General features: G+C 39.6%; 2 protein-coding genes across 2 annotated transcripts in view; one reads left to right on the top strand and one right to left on the bottom strand.

Annotated features, from left to right (window-relative positions):
• Nucleotides 1–3,244, top strand: part of POLR3G (RNA polymerase III subunit G) — a 49,698-nt gene extending 46,454 nt beyond the window's left edge. Inside the window, 1 exon segment of the mRNA XM_004718205.2 lies at nt 1,477–3,244. Within this exon segment, the coding sequence (XP_004718262.2) occupies nt 1,477–1,563 (87 nt within the window). The 3' untranslated portion in view covers nt 1,564–3,244.
• Nucleotides 3,245–6,479: 3,235 nt separating this feature from the next.
• LYSMD3 (LysM domain containing 3) lies at nt 6,480–22,868 on the bottom strand. Its single transcript, XM_004703488.2, has 3 exons — nt 22,787–22,868; nt 16,023–16,288; nt 6,480–10,825 (listed from the first exon to the last, which is right to left on the bottom strand). The coding sequence occupies exons 2-3, from the start codon at nt 16,275–16,277 to the stop codon at nt 10,157–10,159; spliced, it is 924 nt and encodes a 307-aa protein (XP_004703545.1). The 5' UTR covers nt 16,278–16,288; nt 22,787–22,868; the 3' UTR covers nt 6,480–10,156.
• Between the last annotated feature and the right edge of the window lie 268 nt (nt 22,869–23,136).

Below are 23,136 nucleotides of genomic sequence, written 5' to 3'. Positions count from 1 at the left end.
CCATAAATGTTTCAGTGTATATCTTTAAAGTAATGACAGCTCAATATCATTATATCTAACAATGAACTATGATTCACTAATAAATATAATTCATTAATGTCTTCATATATAAACTCCATGCTTTCCCGATTGTCTCAAAAGAGAATTTGAAACATTATTGGTTCCAATCAGAATCCAAATACAGCCCATGAACAGCAATTGGTTATTAACTCTCTTCATTTTATTTTGCTCTGTATCTAAAATGAATGTTTTTCCTTAGTTCTTTGAAGATAGAAAGCACAGATAACCTGGTTATGGTATGGTTAATTGTTTTACACAGCCATGTTAATTGGAAGGTTCCTAAGGGCCTACTCTTTATCTGAAGTAAAATAAAATAAAAGAATGATCTAAAATAAAATTATATTCCTGGATGGAATGTAATCTGTCAACCTCTCCACCTTTGGTTTGGTTATCTTGAGCTCATTTCTTCTTCTTCTTTTCTTTTTTTAAAAATCTATTTAGGGAGGGGAAAAATGAGGACCTAATGTCGGGGGTTTAAATGGAGAGAAAATGTTTTGAGAAACGATGTACAAATGCGCTTTACACAATTGATGTGTGTATGGATTGGGATAACAGTTGTATGAGCCCCTAATAAAATGTTAAAAAAGAAAACAAAAAACAAAACAAAACAAAAAATCTATTTATTAGGGGCTCATACAACTCTTATCACAATCCGTACATACATCAATTGTGTAAAGCATATTTGTACATTCATTGCCCTCATCATTCTCAAAACATTTTCTCTCCACTTAAGCCCCCGGCATCAGGTCCTCATTTTTCCTCTCCCTCCCCGCTCCCCCCTCCCTCATGAGCCCTTGATAATTTATAAATTATTATTTTGTCATATCTTGCCCTGTCCGATGTGTCCCTTTACCCACTTTTCTGTTGTCCATCCCCCAGGGAGGAGGTCACATGTAGATCCTTGTAATCGGTTCCCTCTTTCCAACTCACACCACTGGTCCTGAAGGGATCATCCGCCCTGGAGCTCATTTCTTCTTGATAGCAAGCAAACTGTCTCTCTGCTCATGCTGTTTGCTTTGTGACCCCGAACCTTACCTTTGTGTAGTCTAATCAATGTTTATGGAAACTGGCTTTGTTTCTTGAGTGTGTGAACATTTGGTGATGTGTTGTAAACTTTATGCTAACTTTTAAAAATTGGGACACTCTACTAAGATATTCTGGGAAACCTATTTGATGGCAAAAGAGCTGTGTTAAGTGGTGCTCTTGAGGATGAAACAACACAGGGAGATGTGTGTGAAAATAAAGGTATTTTTTTTTAAGCAGGTATGTTTGCTAAACTTGGTATGTTTTCTTTGTATAGACCGAAAATTTGGTATTTGTCAATGTAGACTAATAGGACAATGTATGTTGTATTTTCTAATAATGCTACTGTTCATTCATTCTAATATTTACTGGGCTCGATCTCATTTCACTTAGGAAAATGACTACATTAATTCTTACTTTGACAATGGAGATGATTTTGGTGCAGACAGCGATGACAACATGGATGAAGCAACCTATTAGTCATGACATGGCTCAAAACATTTCAGGATGCAATTTCGGAACATTTGGACAGGCTTCTTTTCATTTTCATTTCTGATAAGAAAGGAGTAAGTATTCTATTTTTGTTCCTGCTGTGTTCAAAAGTTGTTACTGAAAGTTTCAGAACCACATTGTTTACACAGTAGTTGGCGTACATCTGAATGCGTGATACTCCGATGTTCCCTGGAAACACTCTGCCAACCTTTTATGTATTCAAAGTCGTCTTTGGGTTCGATTGTGCCTGAAAAGCCTTTGAACATCTCTCAGTCTATGCATTCATACTTGAACAAATGATTATTGTTTAACTTTTGGTCCATTATAAAACTCTTACTCATCATCCTCATGGATTTCTGCAGTCTAAAACATCATTTTCCCTCGTCTAAAACACTGCACATTGAGCACTTTAAAAACAAAGAAACTTGAAAATAATTTTATTTTTACTTTCCATGATATGTTTTAATCTACTTTGTTATGACTACATAAACCAAGTACAGAGTTTGGAGATTAGAAGTTTTATGATTGAAAATAAACATATCAGGAAAAGGGTTGATAAGAGAAATACTTGAATGTGGAACTAACTTCATTTATACAATACAAACTTAAAGAACATTGGAAAAGAGCACAAATTGAGTACATCAAAAATATGCCCAAACTGCTATTTTGAGATGGTATAAATCAAAGAGCATGGAATTCTTTAAAGAAAGGTTAGAGAGATGGAAACCCTACCTACAGACATGTGTAGATTTAGGTGGGGTCGAAATTGTTAAACAATGTTTTTACATTATGATATTTTTATTTAATGAAGTTTTTTATGATTCAGAAGCAATATTTTTAACTTACCCTAGTATTTGAATTCACTATCCTCTTGTGATAAGTTTGACATTTTTGAATAATTGGGCTTTTGAAAAAAATCAGACTGTGACATTTCATTTAAGTTTGTAACACAAAAGTGTGAACTGAGTTCTGATTATGTAAATCTCAGAACAGTATGTGTGACCTCTTCTGTTTCATAGGACTCATAAATTGTACAACTGGTTTATAGTCCAATGCAGGATAAACTCAGGTAATTTTGAAATTAAGATTAATATTTTTTGGGGGGTGGCTAAAGTAAAAGCTAGCCCCTATGTCTTTTTGTATTTCTTGGGGAAAAACCTCAAAACCTTAGCCTTCAAAAACTATATATATATGACAAACACCAAAGACATTCAAGGGAATTCTAGTGTAGTACGGGGATTCATAAAGTTTGTGGGGAAAAATTCCATTATTTTTCCACAAACCTTTGAAGGTCCTCATGTTATTAAAAGGACTTATTAATATTACAAAATAAATAATTTATTTTTCCTTTTTGGACAGTACCACCGGCCATCCACAACCTGAGAATTAAAGAGACCTAGATTCTGCCTAGCTGTATTATTAGGGTCAACTTTGAAACTGACCTTGGTTATGTTTTCTGTGCCTTAGTTTTGCCATTTGTGAATAATTTCCTATAAAAATTGTGATAACATCAACCAAAAATTACCACTTGCACTATCTTACCTTATAAAAATCATCACTTCCTAATTTTAATTTGGTTCTGACCCTATAAATTATAGCTTGGAAAAATACAAAAAATACAGTTTTAAGAAACAAACATGTTTTCCTCATAAAAAAATTGTAATTTTGGAACCGATTACAAGGAACTGTGACCTCCTCCCTGGGGGACGGACAACAGAAAAGTGGGTGAAGAGAGACATTGGACAGGGCAAGATATGACAAAATAATAATTTATAAATTATCAAGGGCTCATGAGGGAGGCGGGAGTGGGGAGGGAAGGGAAAAAATGAGGACCTGATGCCAGGGGCTTAAGTGGAGAGCAAATGTTTTGAGAATGATGAGGGCAATGAATGTACAAATGTGCTTTACACAATTGATGTATGTATGGACTGTGATGAGTTGTATGATCCCCTAAAAAAGTGATTTTAAAAAATTGTAATTTGATTTCCCCATTTATATTATGGTAAGGAAAAATTAAATTTTAAATGATCTTATGCCATTGTATAGCATTACTTTCTCAGGAAAATGGTCCTTCCGATGTAAAACATTTCCTCAAATAATGTAAGGCAGTGTGAGCTCATGATTATGTTAGTGCTCTGTTTATTATATGTGAATGATTTCTCATTTAAAGAAGCGTATCAAAATTTTAAAGATTATGAATGGAAAACATTAGTCAAACAAGCATCCTTAAAAATGCAGCAATGACTACTGTACTTAGAGTAGAAACTGCATGTGAAGTTTTCAGTAACGAGTTGCAAATAAAGTACCTTTGGATCACTGACATTGGGATTTTACTGTCACACATCTTCAGTTCTGTCATTAGATGTCATTAGGTTCTGACTCATTACGACCCTTTGTACAATGAAACCCTATCCAGTCCTTTTCCCTCCTCACAATCTTTGCCATGTTTGGGCCCAGACTTGCAAACTGTTGACAGTCTGTCCCATTGAGAATCTTCCCCTTTTTCCATGGGCTTTCTATTTCGCAAAGCATGATCTTCTTCACCAGGGACTGCTTCCTCCGATGGCATGTCAAAGGTATTCGAGACAAAGTGTCATCCTTGCTTTGAAGGAGCATTCTGGTTGTACTTCTTGAAAGACAAATTTGTTCTTCTGGTCGTCTCTGGTAGTATATTCCGCTTGCCAACACCATAATTCAGATGCATCTGCAGTCTTCCGAATATGCTGACAGTAAAAGTCTTTCTTTAAAGACATTTTAGTCCTGCAACAATAAGGCAGAGCTTTGGGCGAGGACTTCCTTTTGGAGTACCCCAGCCACCCCTTAGAGCCATTCTCTTCATCTTCTCTTTGGAAGACCGTTTCACGATTCTAATCGTAGGTTTCAATAACGAGAAGAATAGGCCAGGAGTATTTGCAGATGCTGAAAAAAGGGGGGTCTTGTTTTTGTGGCTTCAAATCCCAGAGACTGTTCACTTATTCCATGAGAAACCTTTGGTTCTTTGGGAATCCAGATTCGTCTGGGTCCATTGATTTGGGTGACTCACCCAGGCCATTGGCTCTTGGTAAGGAAGTAGTTTCCCAGCAGAGTGTCACTTTCAGGTTATCTTAGTGCACCGTAGCAGAGACCATTTGGCCTTAGGTATGGGGCTCGTTTGGAGAGTCGCCCATCGATGTGCAGCAGGAATTACAGGGTCTGACTGGAGAGTGTGTTTTAGGATGAGGCAGATGTCCTTAATGGCCAATTTTACAACTGAATAGCCCGGTGGCCCTGCACATGCTCTCAGAAACAGACTTGGCAGGACTTCACAATGACCTCCAGGAGCCCACCCTGTCCAGACATGCCTGTCTATTCTGCTTTCACTATCCTGTTAGGGAGTGCCTTCTTCATACTTTAGGTTTGATTAAATCATATCTAGTCACAATAAATATAACTGTTGTACTAGTTTCGAGGATCTCTCCACACTTCTAGCTTTTAGCAACAGGAAGGCAAACTTTTTAAACCGTTTGTTGATGAATTGTCTTGGAAATTGCTATGTAACAGGCAGAACTTGTTGCCATAATGCTCTTGTTTACAATTAAATTCTTAAATAAATTGTCCTTTTCAAAATTAAGATGTCTTCTTTTGCGTTGACTTAAATATATGCTATTTACTTGGTGGAAACAATTTGCTAATATCTTACCTAGTAAAGTTACTATGAATATACTGAACAGGATGTTCAGTGCCAAATATTCCTCAAAAAACCACTGTCACCAACCGAAAACTCTGAATATGTGGTTATTAGGGAAAATGGTGAAAGCAAACTAAGGTATCTGGTGGACAGGATGTTTGTGTAAGGAATGTCGGGCTGTCGTTCGGCACTCAGCTGCTAACCAAAAGATCAGGGGTTCAAACTTACAAATAAAGTTGCTGACTTAATGGCAAAGGGAGGGTTACACACACGTGTTGCCATTGGGGGCTCATCGTAACTCTATAGGATGAAGTAGAGCTCTGATTCTTCTGAGCCTTTATGGAAGCAATTGTCCTGGACTATACATTGGGTACCAACTGCTGACGTTTCAGTTAACACTCACCAGGGTTCCTTCACTGGGTACACATTATATATATAACTTATTGAGCTGATTCCAACTCACAGTGACCCTGTGTAGTGTTTTAGGACTAAATCTTTTTTATATATAGTTCGTTCAAGGACTGTTTGTTGGCCTTTAGGAGTGTTTTCCAGTCCAGTTTGTTGGGGCACCAAACTCTGGCCCCAAAGTCCACCTTCAGCATTCCCTGGAGACCTTTCCGCTCCATTCCCTTGCTGTTCTGTTGCACCCCTAATGTTTTGCCTGGGTGTGGCGGGATCAGATTGGGCACAATTCCCACACTGTCTCCAGTGTTGTCCCCTGTAGGGCTGTGGGCCAGTGAAGGAGGTCATGTCTCATAGGGGGGCCGGCCATGTGGTCCTCTCTGTGGACTGGCTGCTCTAATTGGGATCATCATCCTCAAGGCCTGGTGGGCCAGGATGTGCTCCACTCTCTCCTACTCCCCCTTCATCTGCTCCCGGCTGCTCCAATCAGATATGTCCCTCTCCCAGAGCTGCCAATTCAGTGCCGTCCTCTGACATAAATTCTCCTGGGGGGGGAGGCGCAGGTGTCTAGGACTAAATCTTTATGGGGACAGCCAGCCTCATCTTTGTAGAGCAGTGGATGGGTTTGAACCACCGACCTTGTGCTTAGCAGCCCAATTCCTAACCCACCAGACACCAGCAGGCCTTCTGAATACAAATGAACGCCAAGTCAAAGATACTGCTGTTTTTCCTTCCTCATCTTCAAATTTACAGTGTAAATGGCTTTACTTTAATGTAGATTAAGATTCTTAAGTTAACAAAAAGTTTTAAGATGTTTTTAAAAATGGGCAGGGGGAATTTTATCACAAAGTCCTTTATTAGACAAAATCTCCAATGGCTGTCTCCTTTTTGTTACTATTAAACTTAACATTCTGAAAGTTGAAGCATTTTGTCTTCATATACATTTTTCATATAAATAGTACATGACTGTGATGCAAGCGTCTTACACTCAAGCCATGAATCATACTTCACTGTCTCCTTCCATGAGGAAGATGCCAACGGACATCTGTCTACAATTCATTTCATCTCCTTCAGAGAACTCAGTGGACCGTGTCACTGGAACAGTGACATCTGAATTGGTAAACAGCAATTTCATCTATTGTGTGTAGTTCCTCTACATCACATCCTGTGAGGATATACTTCGATGTTATTCAATTAAACTCAGCAGCTACCAGTTTAGACTGAATAATAAAATAGAAACTTTATTACATTTTGCAAATCATTTAAAGTATGAAAAATAGGGGGAAAAGTTTCAAAAACCACTTTTACAGATGTACGTGCTAACATAATGTTCTACAATATATTTGCATAAAATACATATACAAGAGTTTATAGTGTTTACATACATAAAGATAATTAAATAAAGTATTCAGATATTCCTATGATCTAATTGTGCAATATGCACATACTTTTAGAAAAAATACTGATTTCCTGAGCAACACTGTTGAAATTCAAAATAATCATTTCTATTATAATGCACCATTTAAATACAGACTTTAAACATTTTTCAACTTTACCCTGTAACATTTTGATTGGATCCTTTGTTGGGTATTTCTAAAACTCTTAATTGTATCCTTCATATTTCCAATTAGGTTATTTCTGAAATGTACCGTCAAAGAAAATGAGTACTAAATAGTGGTTCACCTAACAAACTGTTCAGTCCACTTAACAAGCAAGAAGAGTTCAGAAAAGAAAAGCTTTTTTAAAAACAGCTCTCCTTCAGTCTTCTTACTAATCCTTAACATATCTACTGAAGAAACACATGCTTTAATAAAGACACGAATCCTGTGATGATCTCAGTGTCAGGTAGGAAACACTTAAAGTCAAAGGACATCCATTAATTTTTAAAAATCCCTTAACTATGTTTACCCATTTGGGAATCTATTTTGATAGTAATCAGATTTTTCTTCATTTGCAACATGAAGTTTTTAAATTAACGCAATGTAATCATTTGGTTCTGTTACTTTTACATTTGGTATTGTGTGTGTTTGTGTATACTATTTTATGTAAACAGAGCTTCAAAATGAGTTCAAATAAGGGTCTCAACACAATTAAAAGCCACCCTATCAAACAACACCTGTGTGCTGGTTATTGTTATACAAAATAATTTGCTATCAATTGGATTAAATATTTTTGTATTTTAAAAAGCTAGAGTAATATAAGCTATTAAATGCCTAGAAATTTTCTCTTAAAAATATCACTTAAAGGCCAGAATCTAATTCTACAAATGACATATAGAATTATATAAATTATATGTATTTAATTAACTAACAGTACATAATTGTAGTACACAGAGGTAAGAAAACTGCCTGATTGTGTCATAAGGAAATGCTATTTTTCTTTCAAAAAGGTATTCTGGAGAACAAAGGATTTTAAACTCAAGTACAGAGTGCACATTTACCTCTAAAAAACAGTCCACTTAGTTTGGAACCTTGGCCTTCCACCATCATTTCAAAGTGCCACTAGTAAAGGAATCACTGACTTCACACCATCATCTCATCACTTTGAAGCCACATAATGTTGACAGGCCACCGGTCCATTCTATCCTAAAATCATCTGTATTTTCTCCCTAAAACATAAGTTATCAGCAGGCGTATTTAATAAATACATTGTAAACTGAGCAAGATAACACTGAGTATAGGTTAAAATGATCATACTTCTTAAGATGCCCAAGGCACATTCAAACAAATAATTTTAAACTAAAATATTTACGCAAAAAAATTTGCTACAATTTCCCTATTCACACTTTCTGGTACTTGTCTAAGGTCCTCTTAAATTCGCAAGGGCTTTAATGTTTGCTTTGTTTTGTCTTTTAATGCATGTAAAGCTCAATTTATACAAATATGAGGGGGCTTAATGAACTTCATGGAAAAATGGAATTAAAAGATGATGGAGTTTTTTCCATGAACTTTTTGACTTGTATGTCGACCCCAGTCTGTATCAAGACTGAAGTTTGAGATAGAAAATGGCTGATCTCAATGTAGAAACATTAGAGTAGGAAATAATGCCCAGAAAAGGAGGTGGAATTATATATCTAAAGTACATGTTTTATTTTTAAATGAAACCAATTCCAGACTCCACTTAACTCACTTCCAATGTGTCACTGTAGTTACATTTTAAAAGCACATACTTTAAAAAGTTAAATGACAGAACCAACATGGAAATGACGCTTATTCAGTCAGAAAGGCAGTTCCACAGCAGGTCTGAAAGCACTATCAATGGCTCTGCTAGTCCACACACTTGGTCTCCATCCCCTAATTTGATGCCAGAGTTCAGGATCAAAGTCTAATTCATGTTTCTCTTGGAAAAGCAGAGGGGTTAAGGAATCAGTACTCTGTCTGCTATTGCTAATGTAAAAGGCATGTTTTTGCTCAATGAGCCAGACCTCAAAGGCAGGTAATAAAGATCTTTTGACTTCATTGTAAAGCTCAATTGAAGGCGGAGATAGTTTCATACGTATTCAATCTGAAAGGACTGTTTGAAGTAGTGCTCAATTTTAATTCTAGAAATTATATTGATTTCCAGAAAATAAAAATTTAAGGCATTAAATGTAATCAAGGCACATTCCTACATGTAACAGGAATGATTTATCACAGTCTGTAAGGAATTATTTCCTAAGTAATGCTAATTTGTTCATTTCTAACATTTTCTAGCAAAGAATTGCAAAAGTACTTTCAGATATTGAAGGCAAATATAATCATTTTTAAAACAAGCCAGAGCAGAGTTTAAAGAGTCTGTCCAGAGAAAGCATTCTTGAAAGGGCAGAGCATCCCTCGTAGGTCTGAACATATTCCAGTGTTCTAGAGACCAAATAGAAGCTTCCCACCCAGGACCGATTACTTGGGGGATTTGGTATTCAATCTATTTCTTACTATATGAAATAGGTAAGAAGCAGAATTATAATAAATCACACACTGATTTCTTATGTTTCCACATGTTTTTATATCATAGATGCTAAATGTGTGTTTTTTAAGTTTCAAAATTGGAGTATTAAATATCTGGTATCCTATGTAATTTTAGAATCAATCAACTTTTTAAAAACTAAATATTTTGATGGTTCATAGTAATAAATTTTCTCCAGTTGCACACATCTGGTGTTATCATTCATACTGCTTAATAAACTTAAAAACCACTTTACAAAAACAATTACTTATTAAGTAAAATATAGGCATAACAAACCTTGTATTAAAAAATGATAATTTTGCAACTTCAGAATTGCCTAACATGTATTTAAATTCACTCCCCACTTTAAGCAGCGCTGTATCAAAAACACACTATTTGCTTGTAACATGAACTAGTAAGTTTATGATTTTACACATACTTCCCTTGTAATGGCTCAAAAAAGGGTGAAAAACAAAAATAAGGCATCTTCAATCTCCTAAATACCGCCATTTCAGTGGTTATTAAGGATATAAATGGTTTGCCACATTACATAAGCACACGTGATCAGTAAAGGCGATTATGAACTAATGGCTATGTTTCGTGTTGAGTAGCAGGTGCCTGAGCATGGTGACTGTAGACTCTGTGGCCGTCTTGCTGGCCAAAGTGCATTGTTCCTTTCGTTGGAGCAATTCCATCGGCCATTTCTCCCTGTTGTGTTGTAGGTGTGATTCCTGAATGCAAATGTGAAGAGTCCACTGTTGAATGGTGACTAACATCCACTTTAGCTAAAATTTCATAATACAGCAAATAAAATACTGGGGTTATTATACCTACTATCAACATTATCACTACGGCTGTCCACCATCCTATACCCCAGTCAGCTCCATAATAGGGGTCCTTCCGTTGAGTGTTTCTGTTCTCAGGTTCAAAACGTATTTGCTGTGCTGTTAAGGCTGATACCACTTCGTTAAGGTTCTCTCTCTTGGTGTCTGTACATTTTACTATTTGTTCTATGTCTCGGTCCACTTCTTGTAAAAAGCTACCAGCTGACTCGCTGGAGGAAAGAGACTCACTAGCCGGCACAGTTTCCTGTTGTCCTGCATCACGTGGCACGGACGAAGGACGAGAAGCCAGTCTTCCTTTTGGAGGATGAAGTGTTTCAGTCAATAAGCTAAATTTCTTTACTGGAATTTTGACAGACCTAAGGGCAAAAAAGTCTTGATCGCTGATGAGATTATTAACCCTCTTGATATCTGCTACCTGTAAAAAAACAGTAATATTCATCTGAATTCTAAATCAAATGACAGGGTAGCAATAATCACTCATCTCAGTTACTTTTGGAGGGAAAAAAAAAGTACAGTTGGTGCTAAAGTCACCAGACCCAGAGAGGTTTTATTTACTGGCAGTTTGGCATCATTTTTCATGTCAGTCTTGGGGAATTGCCAATTTTTTTTAATTAATCAGTTTATTGGGGGCTCAAATCTTCTAATAATCCACCATTCAATAGTATTAAGCACACTTGTACATATGTTGCCACTAACATTTCCAAAACAATTCTTCCTATTTGAACCCTTGGTATCAGCTCTTTTTTCCCCTTCCCTCCCCCACTCTCCCACCATTGTGAATCCTTGATAAATTAAATATTATTATTATTTCGTGTCTTACACGGTCCGTTGCCTCCCATCACCCACCTTTCTGTTACTCATGCCCCATCCAGCCACCACTATCCCCCAATCTCATGTTATCGCTACTCCCACTATTCCCGAGGGTTTTATCTGTCCTGAACTCCATGTCAAGAACGCTTATCACGCCATTTACTTTTTAATACCAACTCAGATTATCAATACTAATGCCACCTATCCAGCTAGAGTCTAGGAGACTTTGCTATTTCCCCGTCAATTACACAGCACGCACAAAGGCCACACTTCTGCTTATAAACCATTCTGGAGAAAGGAAGACAGAAATTTACATCCTTTCTATTTAGCAAGTAGAGGATCAGTAAATGTCAACAACCAAATTTTATCAAAACTAAGATACTATCAAGTCCTAAGATGTGCCCTCATTGTACATATCCCCATGGGGCGGGGGGAGAAGCTTTGCTAAATATTGAACATGCCATCCATTTCATTTTAGAGGTTGGACTGTATGTGGGAAACACCTGCTAGAATTTTAAAAACATTTGATTGAAAAATAGTTAATCTCAGGTGGTCTCTGAAGCCATTTGTCCCACATGTCCCAGTTTAAATGTCTAAGTCAGTTCTCCCCCAGATTAGCCATTTGAGTCTTGGTTGCTGTGTGGGTGTGGTGTTGGCTGCTAATCACAAGGTCAGCACTTCCAACCCAACAGCCACCTCCGGGAGCAAAAGACGAAACTTGCCTGATTACAAAAAAGAGTGTCTCAAAAACCCTCGTATCAACTCCATGGCAGTGGGTTTGGTTTTTTGGGGGGTGGGGTGGGGGGGATAGGGGGCCACATACATTATCTCTTGGGGTGATATATGACCTTGTCTTCAACCTATCTGCCTATCAATATAAGCCAACCACCTGGCATTGTGAAGAGGGTCTAAGGGAGTATTTCTCAAATTACTAATTGGAATGCCAAATACCGTCCCATCATCTCTAAATTATTAATCTAATTAATCATCTCCACCAATGTTTTGAACTAAGCCCTGATCATCTGTCACCTGATTGCTATTAGAGGTAACATTTAGTCTAGGATGGTGCTTTGGTTATCACTTAAAAGATGGTGCCATTTACAGAGCTGTGGGATACTGTGGTGAGTAAACAGCTTTTAGCAGGTCGTGTTTGAGGTGCTTATGGGAAACACAAGTGGACCTATCCCTAGACAACTGTCTAAAACTCCAGAAGGTTTTGAACTAGAGGGAAAAATTTGTGGATTATCAATAAAAGTAACTGAAGTCACAAGAATTGATAGATTTATTTAGAAAAAAGATTTCCAGAGGAATACATCGATAAGGTTCATGTTAGGTTATGTTAAGAGAAAAGAGCCCTGGTGGCACTGTGGGTTAAGCTTTGTGCGGCTAACTCCAGTGTCCGGTTCCACCGTGCTCTGTGGCAGAAACATTAGGCCGCTGCCCTGTAAAGATCTGCAGTCTCAACACCCGTAGAGCAGTTTTGCACTTGCTCTCACGGGCTGCTGCGGGTCAGAATCAACTGCGATGGCAATGAATTTCTGTTTGGGTTAGGCAACAGAAGTACACTACAGAAAGCAAGAAGCAAGGGCTCGGAAGGCGCTCCATCGTGATGGTAAGAGCATGGAGTAGCCAGCCTTTGAAGCATGGCGCTACACTGCAGCTGTGTGACTTGAAGCACACTATTCAACTTCTGCAATTCAGTTTCCTTATCTATACAGTGGCAGCGATGATACTACCTACTATACAAGGCTGATATGGGTGGGCACTAGTGGATCAGATTAAAGGAAAGCACTAACAATAGTGATATTCAGAGTGTGTATATAAATGTTGGCTGTTATGAATAGTCAGAAAGTAAACATGCAGAATCAAGGTGGTCAAGCAGAGTATTTTATTTTAGGAGGGATTGGTGAATGGAGTCATGCTGATGCATGATGAAATTTAAAAAAAAAGGATCATGTTAGAAAACATCAGTTTCCTTGGAGTCAGGTAGGAGTGGGAGTTGAAATATAACTAGGAGTAGAGGCAGCAGAGATAAAACACTGGAATTGTATATTCTGACAAATAACTTGTCAATACTCTTTCTGAACTAGACTTCCATGATTTATTGTCTACCTAGTTTCCTCTGTTAGGCTAACTATGTTACCTGCTTTTAGGATTCCAGCCTTGGGCACTTTACTCCTCAGTTTTTATTCCATTACTGTGTTACAATAGGTTTATTTCGGATAGCCCTTAAAAAACAAATAAGTGGAATACAGCACTAGTGTTTGTATTTTAAAATGATGATAAATCTTTTTGTAAGATGAATCGTTTTTGCTTGTTGAGTACCTGGCAAAATGAACCACTGATTTTTACTCCTTAACTTTTCTATCATTTTCCCCCCTACTGTGCCCAATGCCATGCTTCCTATGTTAGGCTACTCTCCTTTCATCATTTTTCATATCTGTGGGGAACAGAAAGATTTCTCCCAAGTTGTCTCCCCCAAATATATGCCAAACTTAGCTGCTTGCTACATGTGACAAATGACTATACACAATTAGGTCAGGGGTTATTCTCCCTCAGGGTTATCAGCCATCCAGAGCAAGCAGTCACCACTGTTTATCCCACAACAAGTAGGGCCCACTCCCTTCTGATAAGGATAGTAGTTGAGTTTCCTTATAGGAGACCCCTGAGAGGTCAAGCCCACCCAAGGGTGACCAAAGTTAGGCCGCCATCATGCATCTAGGATCCGCCCATCTTGTCACATGTATACCTCTAGTCCCTCCCCTTCCTATCCTGTACACCCCTAGCTCATCCTCTTACTGTTAGACCTATGCCCATTATATTCCCCCTCCTATTGCTTGTATGCATGCCTATGGTACTGCCCCTTCCTGTGACATGTGGTTACCTGTAATCATGCCCCCCCAAGTAGATATAACCCTTGGTTAGCAAAAAATGGGGTCTCCAGCCTCCTGCCAGGTCTCAGCCCCACCTCACCTCGGCCCACACGTGCGCCGACCTGGCTGGTAAGATCATGGCCATTCAGAAGGTGAGCATGTTACCATGAAATGTGTCTGACTCCATTATTTCACTCTCTTTCCTATATCATGCTCTATGACTTCATTGTAATCTTTATGTATCTCAACTGTAAAATTGCGCTGACTGAACCCCGTGAATAGTTGTGGGGGCTGGCCCTCCCCCCACACATATCAAAAAAGGAACCAGCAGGTCCAACCTGTGATTTCCCTGATGTACATTTCCCATCAGGAATCCTAGTGGTCAATGGTTACAGTGTTCAGCTGCTAACCAGAAAGTCCGTGGTTTGGACTTACAAGAGGAAGACATGTAAGTCTTGTGTAATAATTCACAGCTTTGGAAACCTTGCAAGGGACAGTTTTATTCTGTCTTACGGTGTTGCTAAACCTTAGGATGGATTCAATAACAATAAGTTTGGTTTGGGTCTCACAAGTATTTTAGCCAAAGTCTTTATCATCTACAAGTAAAATTATCTCAATAATCTCTTTATTAGACTTCCTCCAATTCAACAGCAGATCTTAACAATTTTGCTTCACTCTTGTAAAAGCTTACAATTGTGTTCTCTTACTACATGAATCAAACTTCCCAAAATGACAGGTAAAAAAATGTTTATGACATTCTAAGTACACCTGTCATTGGATTTAGTAACCTTATTATTTACAGATCTATCCCATAGAAATCAAGGTGGTGGTTGTTTGGAGCCGTCAAGTTGGTTCCAACTCATACTGACCCTGTGCACATCAGAAGGAAACACTGCCTGGTCCTATACCATCCTCACAACTGTTACTATGTTTGAGCCCACTTTCAGTCACTGTTTAAATAAAGATATTACCAATTAATAAAGGTATACCATTTAAGTATATGAATGCACTCCAACAAGTCAGTCCCAATTCAGAGTGTCTCTATATACGGTTTCCAAGATTACAAATATTTATGGGGACAGCCTCATCTTTCTCCCTAAAGAGTAGCTAGTGGGTTTGAACCACCAACCTAACAATTGAGAACCAACAACCTAAAAATGCTGACAACCTGTAAGTTGAGGAAGAGTTTATGAATTAGGGTACTTTTATACTATAGAACATTATATACCTACTCAACATAATCAATTAGAGCTATGTAGCTATGAGGGATGTCAACAATATAAGAAATATAAAAGGCAAATTGCAGAGTATTATCAATAGTATAAACCAATTTTAAAAACTAAAATTGCCAGCCGGACTCTCAACATTGTGTATATGTAAACCCAAACCAAACTCACTGAGTTGATTCTGACTCACAGTGACCCTACAGGACAGAGTAGACCTGCCTCCCTCTCAGTGTCCAAGAGTAACTTTTTATGGGGAGTATAAAGTCTCATCTTTCTCCCACTGGTGGTTTCGAATTGTTGGTGGTTTTGAACTGCTAACCTTACCTTATGGTTAGCAGTTCTATATCCCCAGGGCTCCGTGGAAAGAAGCATACCAAATAGTTAACAGTAGTTGACTCAGGAAATTGGGACAGGGAGAATCTTCTCCTTACATATTTTTGCATGTTCTTACAACTTAATTCAAGAAAAAATGTAACAATATATATTTATGTTTTTTCCAATTTTGAAAATAGACCTGTGGGTTTAGAAATTCAAATATTAAAAAAATTCAACAATGAATACCTGACCACATAATTCAGATTTCTATGAAAAGAAGGAAAATGGAAGGGCAGGACAGATCAAAGGACACAGAATCTATTTCAATTTAGTCTAATGAGCAAGATTTAGTTTTGGACTACATTATGCAAAAATAATTTAAACTTACCGTACAACAATATTGAAGGGCTATCGCATTTAAAGTATCTCCTTCCTGTATATCTTTTGTTAGTACTATAATGTCATCAAGTCTATCTCTCGATGTACTTCTTCGGACTTTTTCTTTTCCTCTGGATCGAAGCTCATACACTTCAGCATCCTCCTCCAACATGTCAGTCTCTGAACAATTTCCATAAGCAAGTAACTGGCCACTTGCCTGAGCCCCTGGAAGAGGAAAGCTGCGATTCTGGTGTCTTCCTGCCATAATGTCAAACTCTGCAACAATCAACAGCAGAAGAAACTTTGGAATATACTGAAACACGTGACTTTGGGAATGCACTTATATATACATTTACGGCTTTTACTTGGTTGTTGAGAGACACCCAAATTTAACACTGTTGACATGTACAAGGCAGTAACTGTTCAGTTCTTCAAGTCGTGTAATCATGTTCACCTTCCTTTTCCAAGTTGTTCCTCCTCATTAACATAAACTCACTGCCCCCTAAAGTTCCTATCTAACTCCTATTTAACTTGAGTTGCTGTTGACGACTTGGACCCACATAGATAGATCTTTAGAGTGCAATGCTTCAGGTGGACATTCTGTATAATGTAAGCTAAATTACTATTTGGTCTTAAAAATTCAGGGAATCATTTTGATTCAAAGATTATCCAATGGAATATATTTTCTGCAAGTAGTATGCCCATGTATATAATAAGTACCCACACAAAACCATTGGAAAAGATGAAATTATGTCTCAAAACTTCTGGCATGGTGCACCCAGTCATATACCATGCATGTCTCATGAAATTTTCAGAGTGAATTTCAGCCTCTTTCATCATCATTTTATAGTCTGAAAATTCTTACTTCTGATAATAAAGGTATAAGCCATAGTCAAAAAATCATGGATCACATTAGTAATAACCTGGCAATCAGAAAATAAGCCAGTGAAAGTGAAGGTTTGCTCTGGAGCAGTTTGCCGACGGGCCTGAGAACTGTCAAGAGTGCCTTGCCGCCCATCTGTGACCAGTACATAGGGTCAGAGACTGGCGGAAGGTTGGGCGGAGGGCTGTGCTTGGGCAGCCATGGCCCAACCAAGCGGGCTTGGCCCACAGGAGGCAGAGAGGCTTTGCCTGGGTGTGCCCAGGTCCTGTAATGCTAGCTTCATGTGAAGCCAGGCAGCAGCAGGACTTTGCCTGTAGAAGCACCTTCCCAGGCCCTGTCGGGCCGCTGGGAAGCCAGACAGACTTGTCTCATTCTATGGAGGGATCTTCAAGTGATTCCGCTGCATCCAAATGGTTGAGAGATTAAAATGATCTGAGTGTGGTGGCCAGTTGGCCAGGCAGCTGCATCTTACTTTACATTGTTCAACTTGGGAATGGTGGTGGTTGAAGAGTATGATAAACATATTTAATGTCACTGAAGTACATGCATGAAGACTTATGAAAAAAAATAGCGTTTTATAGTCTACATGTTTACCACAATAAAACATTGAAATTCAACTGTTATAACTGGAGTTCAATGAAAATTTCTAGCAATGGACACAATGGGATGAGAGGAAGAATTAATCAATTCAAATAGACGACCTATTACAAAGCATGTGGGGGTAATTACATCTTATGAGGACAAATTGCTTTATATTTTCTTTAGGTAAAAAAAATCATATCACCTTATTTTGAGTACACGAAATAAATTAGGAATTCAACTACATCAAAAAGAAAAGATGATCTGATACATGCCTTTAACACGGATGAATATGGGAAATGATCTAAATTATGAAGCCAGATAACAAAAGGTCAATTATACAAGGGAGTACCCCCACAAAATGGAAAAGAGCTCGGATGGACAGAGCCTTCATAGTACGCATTTTTCCCGCTAGGCAAGCATCCAGCAGCTCGCTCTGAGTTAGTGCACCCAGTAGCGGGCGTCTCCTGGTAAGGTTCTCTCGTCACAGTGAATTTTTTTGTAAAAGCAGTTTCGCTGGAACCTCATTTTTTGTGATGGCCAATTTAAGAGAACAGCATGCAGCCGTGAAATTTTGTTTCCTGCTCAGGAAAAATGCCACAGAAACAACTGTGATGTTGAAAACAGCTTCCAAGGACAGCACTATGGGAAACTCTGTGTGAGTGGTTTTCTTCTCAAAAAGGTGAACTGTCAATTGATGACAGACCTTGTTCTGGACATCCATCAACTTCCCAAAAAGATGAAAATGCAGACTCGCAGTGCATTTGGAGTTCATTCCACCAAGGCAGACTGTTAATCAAGCTTTCTATTGAGAGGTTCTGAAAAGACTGTGTATCAGTGTGCAACAAAAAAAGGCCTGATTTGTGGCAGATGGTAAACTGGTTTTGCCACCACGACAATGCACCTGCTTACACAGCCATCTCAGTGTGCCAGTTTTTGGTAAACAACAGCATGCCTCTCTTGCCCCACGCACTTACTCACCTGACCTTCCTCTATGTGACTTCTTTTTGTTTCCACGAATGCAGAGGGACATGAAAGGAGAGTGATGGGATAATGTAGAAGAGGCGAAGAACAAAATGAGGGAGGTGCTGTCAGCCATCCACACAGATGAGTTTGAAAAATGTTTCCAAGAATGGACTCACAGATTTGACAAGTGTATTAAGTATAATGGAGAGTACTTTGAAGGTGATGAGGTTATTTGGTAAAAAAGAAATTTAAATACGTAATTTTGAGTGGGATCCATTTTGGGGGGGGGTGTACCCCTTTGTATGATTCCATTTATATGAAATCTCTAGAATAGGCAAATTCAGAGACCAAAAGGAGGTTACCAGAAGTTGGGGGAGGGAGAAGCAAGGAGTTATTGCTTACTGAAAACAGAATTTGTTTTGGAAATAATGAATAAATTTGGAAATAAAAGTGATGGCTATACTTCAATATTAACATAATCACACTGAATTGTACACTTAAAATGGTAAAGATGGCAAATTTTATGTTGTACGTATTTTACCACAAAAAAGGCAGATAAACATTATGTACTATATTTTAAAAAACTTGTGACCATATAAAGAATGTATAATTCTGACTGGATCAAAGAATATGTATTACAAATACACAGAATACTTTTACATCTGTAAAATGGCATTTAGGTGTATGTGAGACTAAACACCTTTTCCACGACCTGCCTACTTCAGTGTTTACACTACCATCTGCTTCTTCAGGATCCCTGGTGGATTAGTGGGTCAGCAGCTCCTCAGACAAAGACGGGGCTTTCTACATCTGTAAAGATTTACCGTCTTGGAAGCTCCCAGGGACAGTTCTATTCTGTCCTACAAGGTGGCTACGAGTTGGACAGGATCGATGGCAGTGAGTTTTAACGTGTTTCTAAAGGCCCTTGGTGAGACAAGCAGTTTGCACTTACTGTATATACTCGAGTATAAGCCAACCCGAATAGCAGCAGAGGCACCTAATTTTATCACAAACACTGCATTAAAAATGTGTTGGAAAACTTGGCTCATCCACGAGTATATACAGTAACTAAGAACCTACAGTATAGGCTGGTGGTCTGAACCCATCCAGCAATAAGCTTCTGTACCAACTACAGAGGACAATGCTCTGGGCGGTCTGCTCTACGACAGCCAGGTTGCCCCAAGGCAGAATCCACTCAACACAAACACATTTGTTTTGGTGCGTCCCTTCTTCCCAGACAGGCAATCATTTTTGCTCTCCAGGAATGTTTCTTCTTTGGGACCTTTTCACCCAACTGTGGCAACCTTGCCAAGGTAATTTATGGTTCATAAAGACTGGGAACAGATTTTAGGTCATTTTGTTAACGCCACTGAAGACTCGGGGAGAGTCCACTTATATTAAAAACATGCATCAACAAATATTTTTTGTTTACATGAATATTAACTCACAAGTCACCTTCATCAAAGCTAATCTATTAAAGATGAGCAAAAACAAGAACTTAAAAAACTCCATTCAGTTTTAACTTCTTTAGAATCCTTCACATAATGAAAGATAAAGCCCATTGCCACCGAGTTGATCCTGCCTTTTTGTTGTTGTAAAATGGAGATAGACAGGTATTCGGTGGTAATTCAAAAGTAAATACTCATTGCTGTTGCTAGATGCCTCTTGCTCGAACCCTAAGTACAAGACAAAGCAACACTGCCTGGTCCTGCGCCATCCTCGCCATTGTTGTTATGTGTGAGCCCCTGGGGGTTAGGATGGTGACTGATAAATGCCTGTGACAAATAAGGGAATGAGAGAGAATACATTCTGATTTGCATAACTGAACAAATGATGCCATTCTCTAAAATAGAAACAGGGCAAGAAGGGGTGGGTGGGTAAGAAGCTAGGGTTATAAGCTCTAAGATGGCATACAGGAAGGTCACATAGACAAGTGGGAGATACAGTCAAATCCAGAGGTAAGATCTAGGTTGGAGTATAATTCCATGACTCATTTCTACATAGGAGGAAACTCAAACTATGGGAATGGATGAGATTATCTAAGGCGATAGCACAGACTAAGAGGGCTCAGATTGACCTCTGAAGAATTCTAATATTTCGTTTCTTGAAGAAAAATCAGCTTGCAGAGAAGATGGAAGGGAGTGTCCCAAAGAGGAAGCAGTGAAAGGGAGGGCCGTGTCATGATAACAAAGCTACCAGGAGAACATGATAACAAAGGCAGAATCAGGTCTCAAAGGTCTCAGTCTGGTTTTGATGACACAACCTTGCTTGCTGAAAGTGAATACTGCTTCAACCTTGCTTGAAGAAATGACTACTGAAGATCAGGGACTATAACCTTCAGCGTGGACCACAACTCAGCATAAAGAAAACAGAAATCCTACAACTGGACCAATAAGGCACATCATGATAAACATGGAAAAGATTGAAGTCGTCAAGGTTTTCATTTTACTTGAATTCACCATCCCCATGGCAGCAGGGCTCAAAAGGCAGACTATACTGCATTGGGCAAACCTGCTGCAAAAGAGCGCTAGCATTAAAAAGCAAATACGCCACACTCTGAGGACTACAGTATGCCTGCACTAAGCCACAGTATTTGCAATCATCTCATGGGCATGTGGACACTGTACAATGACCATGGAAGACTAAAGATGAACTTCAACATGTGAATTATAGTGTAGGTGAAGAATATTGCAACAAGGGGCTCAAATACAGCAACTGTAAGGATGGCTCCGCACTAGGCAGTGTTTCATTCTGTTGTACATAGGGTTGCTATGAGTCAGAACCATGGGTTGCCAGAGAACAAGCAAGTCAATCTTGGTGAAAGTACAGACAGAATGTTCCTTAGCAGCGAGCCTTCCTTCATCTTATGCACTTTGCACATGTTATCAGGACCTGCCCCTAGGGATGGGCATCAAGAATGGTAAAATAAAAGGTCAATGAAAAAGAGGCAGAAGACCTCAATGAGATGAAGTGGCACAGAGGCTACAACAGTGGGCTCAGACATGCACTTGTGAGGCTAGCACAGGACCTGGCAGTGCTGGCTCTGTTGTATATAAGGTCACTAGGAGTCAGAATCAATTCAACAGCATCTAACAACCTTTTTTTTTTTGAGGGGGAGGGAGCACGTAATGGGGGTGGTGGGTATTTATTTCACATTCTTAAAAAGAAACCATGACCAAAAATGGCTTGGGAACCATTCAAACCCAAACCCAAACTCACGCCCATCAAGTGGATTTCAACCGATAGTTAGAGACCCTATAGGGCAGAGTAGAAATGCCCCTGTGGGTTCCTGAGGCTGTAAATCTTAACAGAGCTGAAAGCCTCTTCTTTCTCTCATTGGCTCGTGGGTTTGAACTGCAGACCTTGCAATTAGGAGCCCAAGGCTCATCCCACAATGTCACCAAAATTCACTGCGGAGTGCCCAAAGCCAATTTAAGTATTTATACCATTTCTCCATGGCATATTACTAAGTAATATTTAAAAACTAGAACTTCATCTTTTTCTCATTGTCTTCTCTGCTCAACTGTGGAATGAAATCCAAGGTAGCAGGACACCACAAACTGGATATTCTTTATGAGTAATCAAGACTTTATTGTCTTTCAACTTACGTTACTATAAGTCAGAAATGATTTGACGACAGTGGGTTTCACTGTCATCGATCGAATCAGCTGTAACTCTCAACAACCTAAGTATCTGGCCCCGACAGATACTTACTCTAAGATTAGCAAGTACGTAGCATTCAAGGTACTGACTCAATTCTCCTCAAAAACCAGAATTTCCTATTTGCAAAAGAGCACGAGACACAGATGACATACACATACAATAAAAGGGATTACCAATGGCTATGGTGTTTAAGCGTTCAACCGCATAGTACAGGAGAGCTGCTCCCCAGACACTTGTACAGTACAGTGCCTCTGAGACCTTCGTTAAGTTAAGCAAAGGCCACCAGGCATTGTGCAGCACTGAGACAGAACCACAGGCATCTTTTTAAAAGCTTATTTTCCCTCCGCCTCCACTCCACATGCCTAGCTTTTTCTGGTCCCTTGCTAACCCCGGCGAGGAGGAGACCTCCGATTTCTATGCCACACCAGCACTTGGACGCAGTGGCCCAGATGCACTCAGCAGAAACAAGTGGTGGCGGAAGCCGTATGTTCGGGTGGGAAATGCCCTGCCCGTAAGCTGGGTCGGTGGAAGTCTTAGCTCGGGGCCTCTGTTTCCCCGACAGTGTAACGTGGGGTTTCGCGGTGCTGGTCCATTCTCCGCGGCCCCCAGGGATTCTTTTCACGAGGGGCCAGGTCCCATCCCGGCTTGTCCCTCCCCTGTTGCTCCCTCCTCTGCCGCCGCACCTGCGGACCAGGGCTCCGCGCCTCTTCCGCCCACCGGGCCGGAGGGCCCCACTCGGGCCGTCACCAGAGGATGCCCAGCGAGGAAACGGCGGCCAGATCCGCAGCTGCCGCCGTCCCGAACAAGTCCATGGCCGAGTCCCCGATTCTGGCTGGCCGCCACCGCCGCCAACGTCTCCGCCTTCCGGGTCGTGCGCCGCCGCCACGTCCGCAAACCTGTCGTGCGTCGTCGCGTCAAGTGCAAAGTGGGAAGCGGTCGGGAAGGAAGCGGAAGGCGGCGGCGCGAGGGCGAGCGCAGCACCCGGACTCCAATCCTGGGCCTACCGCGGGACGCATGCGCGTGAAAGACTCGG

The sequence above is a fragment of the Echinops telfairi genome, unplaced genomic scaffold (assembly GCF_000313985.2).
Source record: "Echinops telfairi isolate 266 unplaced genomic scaffold, ASM31398v2 ScPeMD7_7469;HRSCAF=8507_1, whole genome shotgun sequence".
NCBI classification, from domain to species: domain Eukaryota; kingdom Metazoa; phylum Chordata; class Mammalia; order Afrosoricida; family Tenrecidae; genus Echinops; species Echinops telfairi.
Note: the sequence above shows the minus strand (reverse complement) of the source record. Positions and strands in the feature narration are given on the sequence as shown.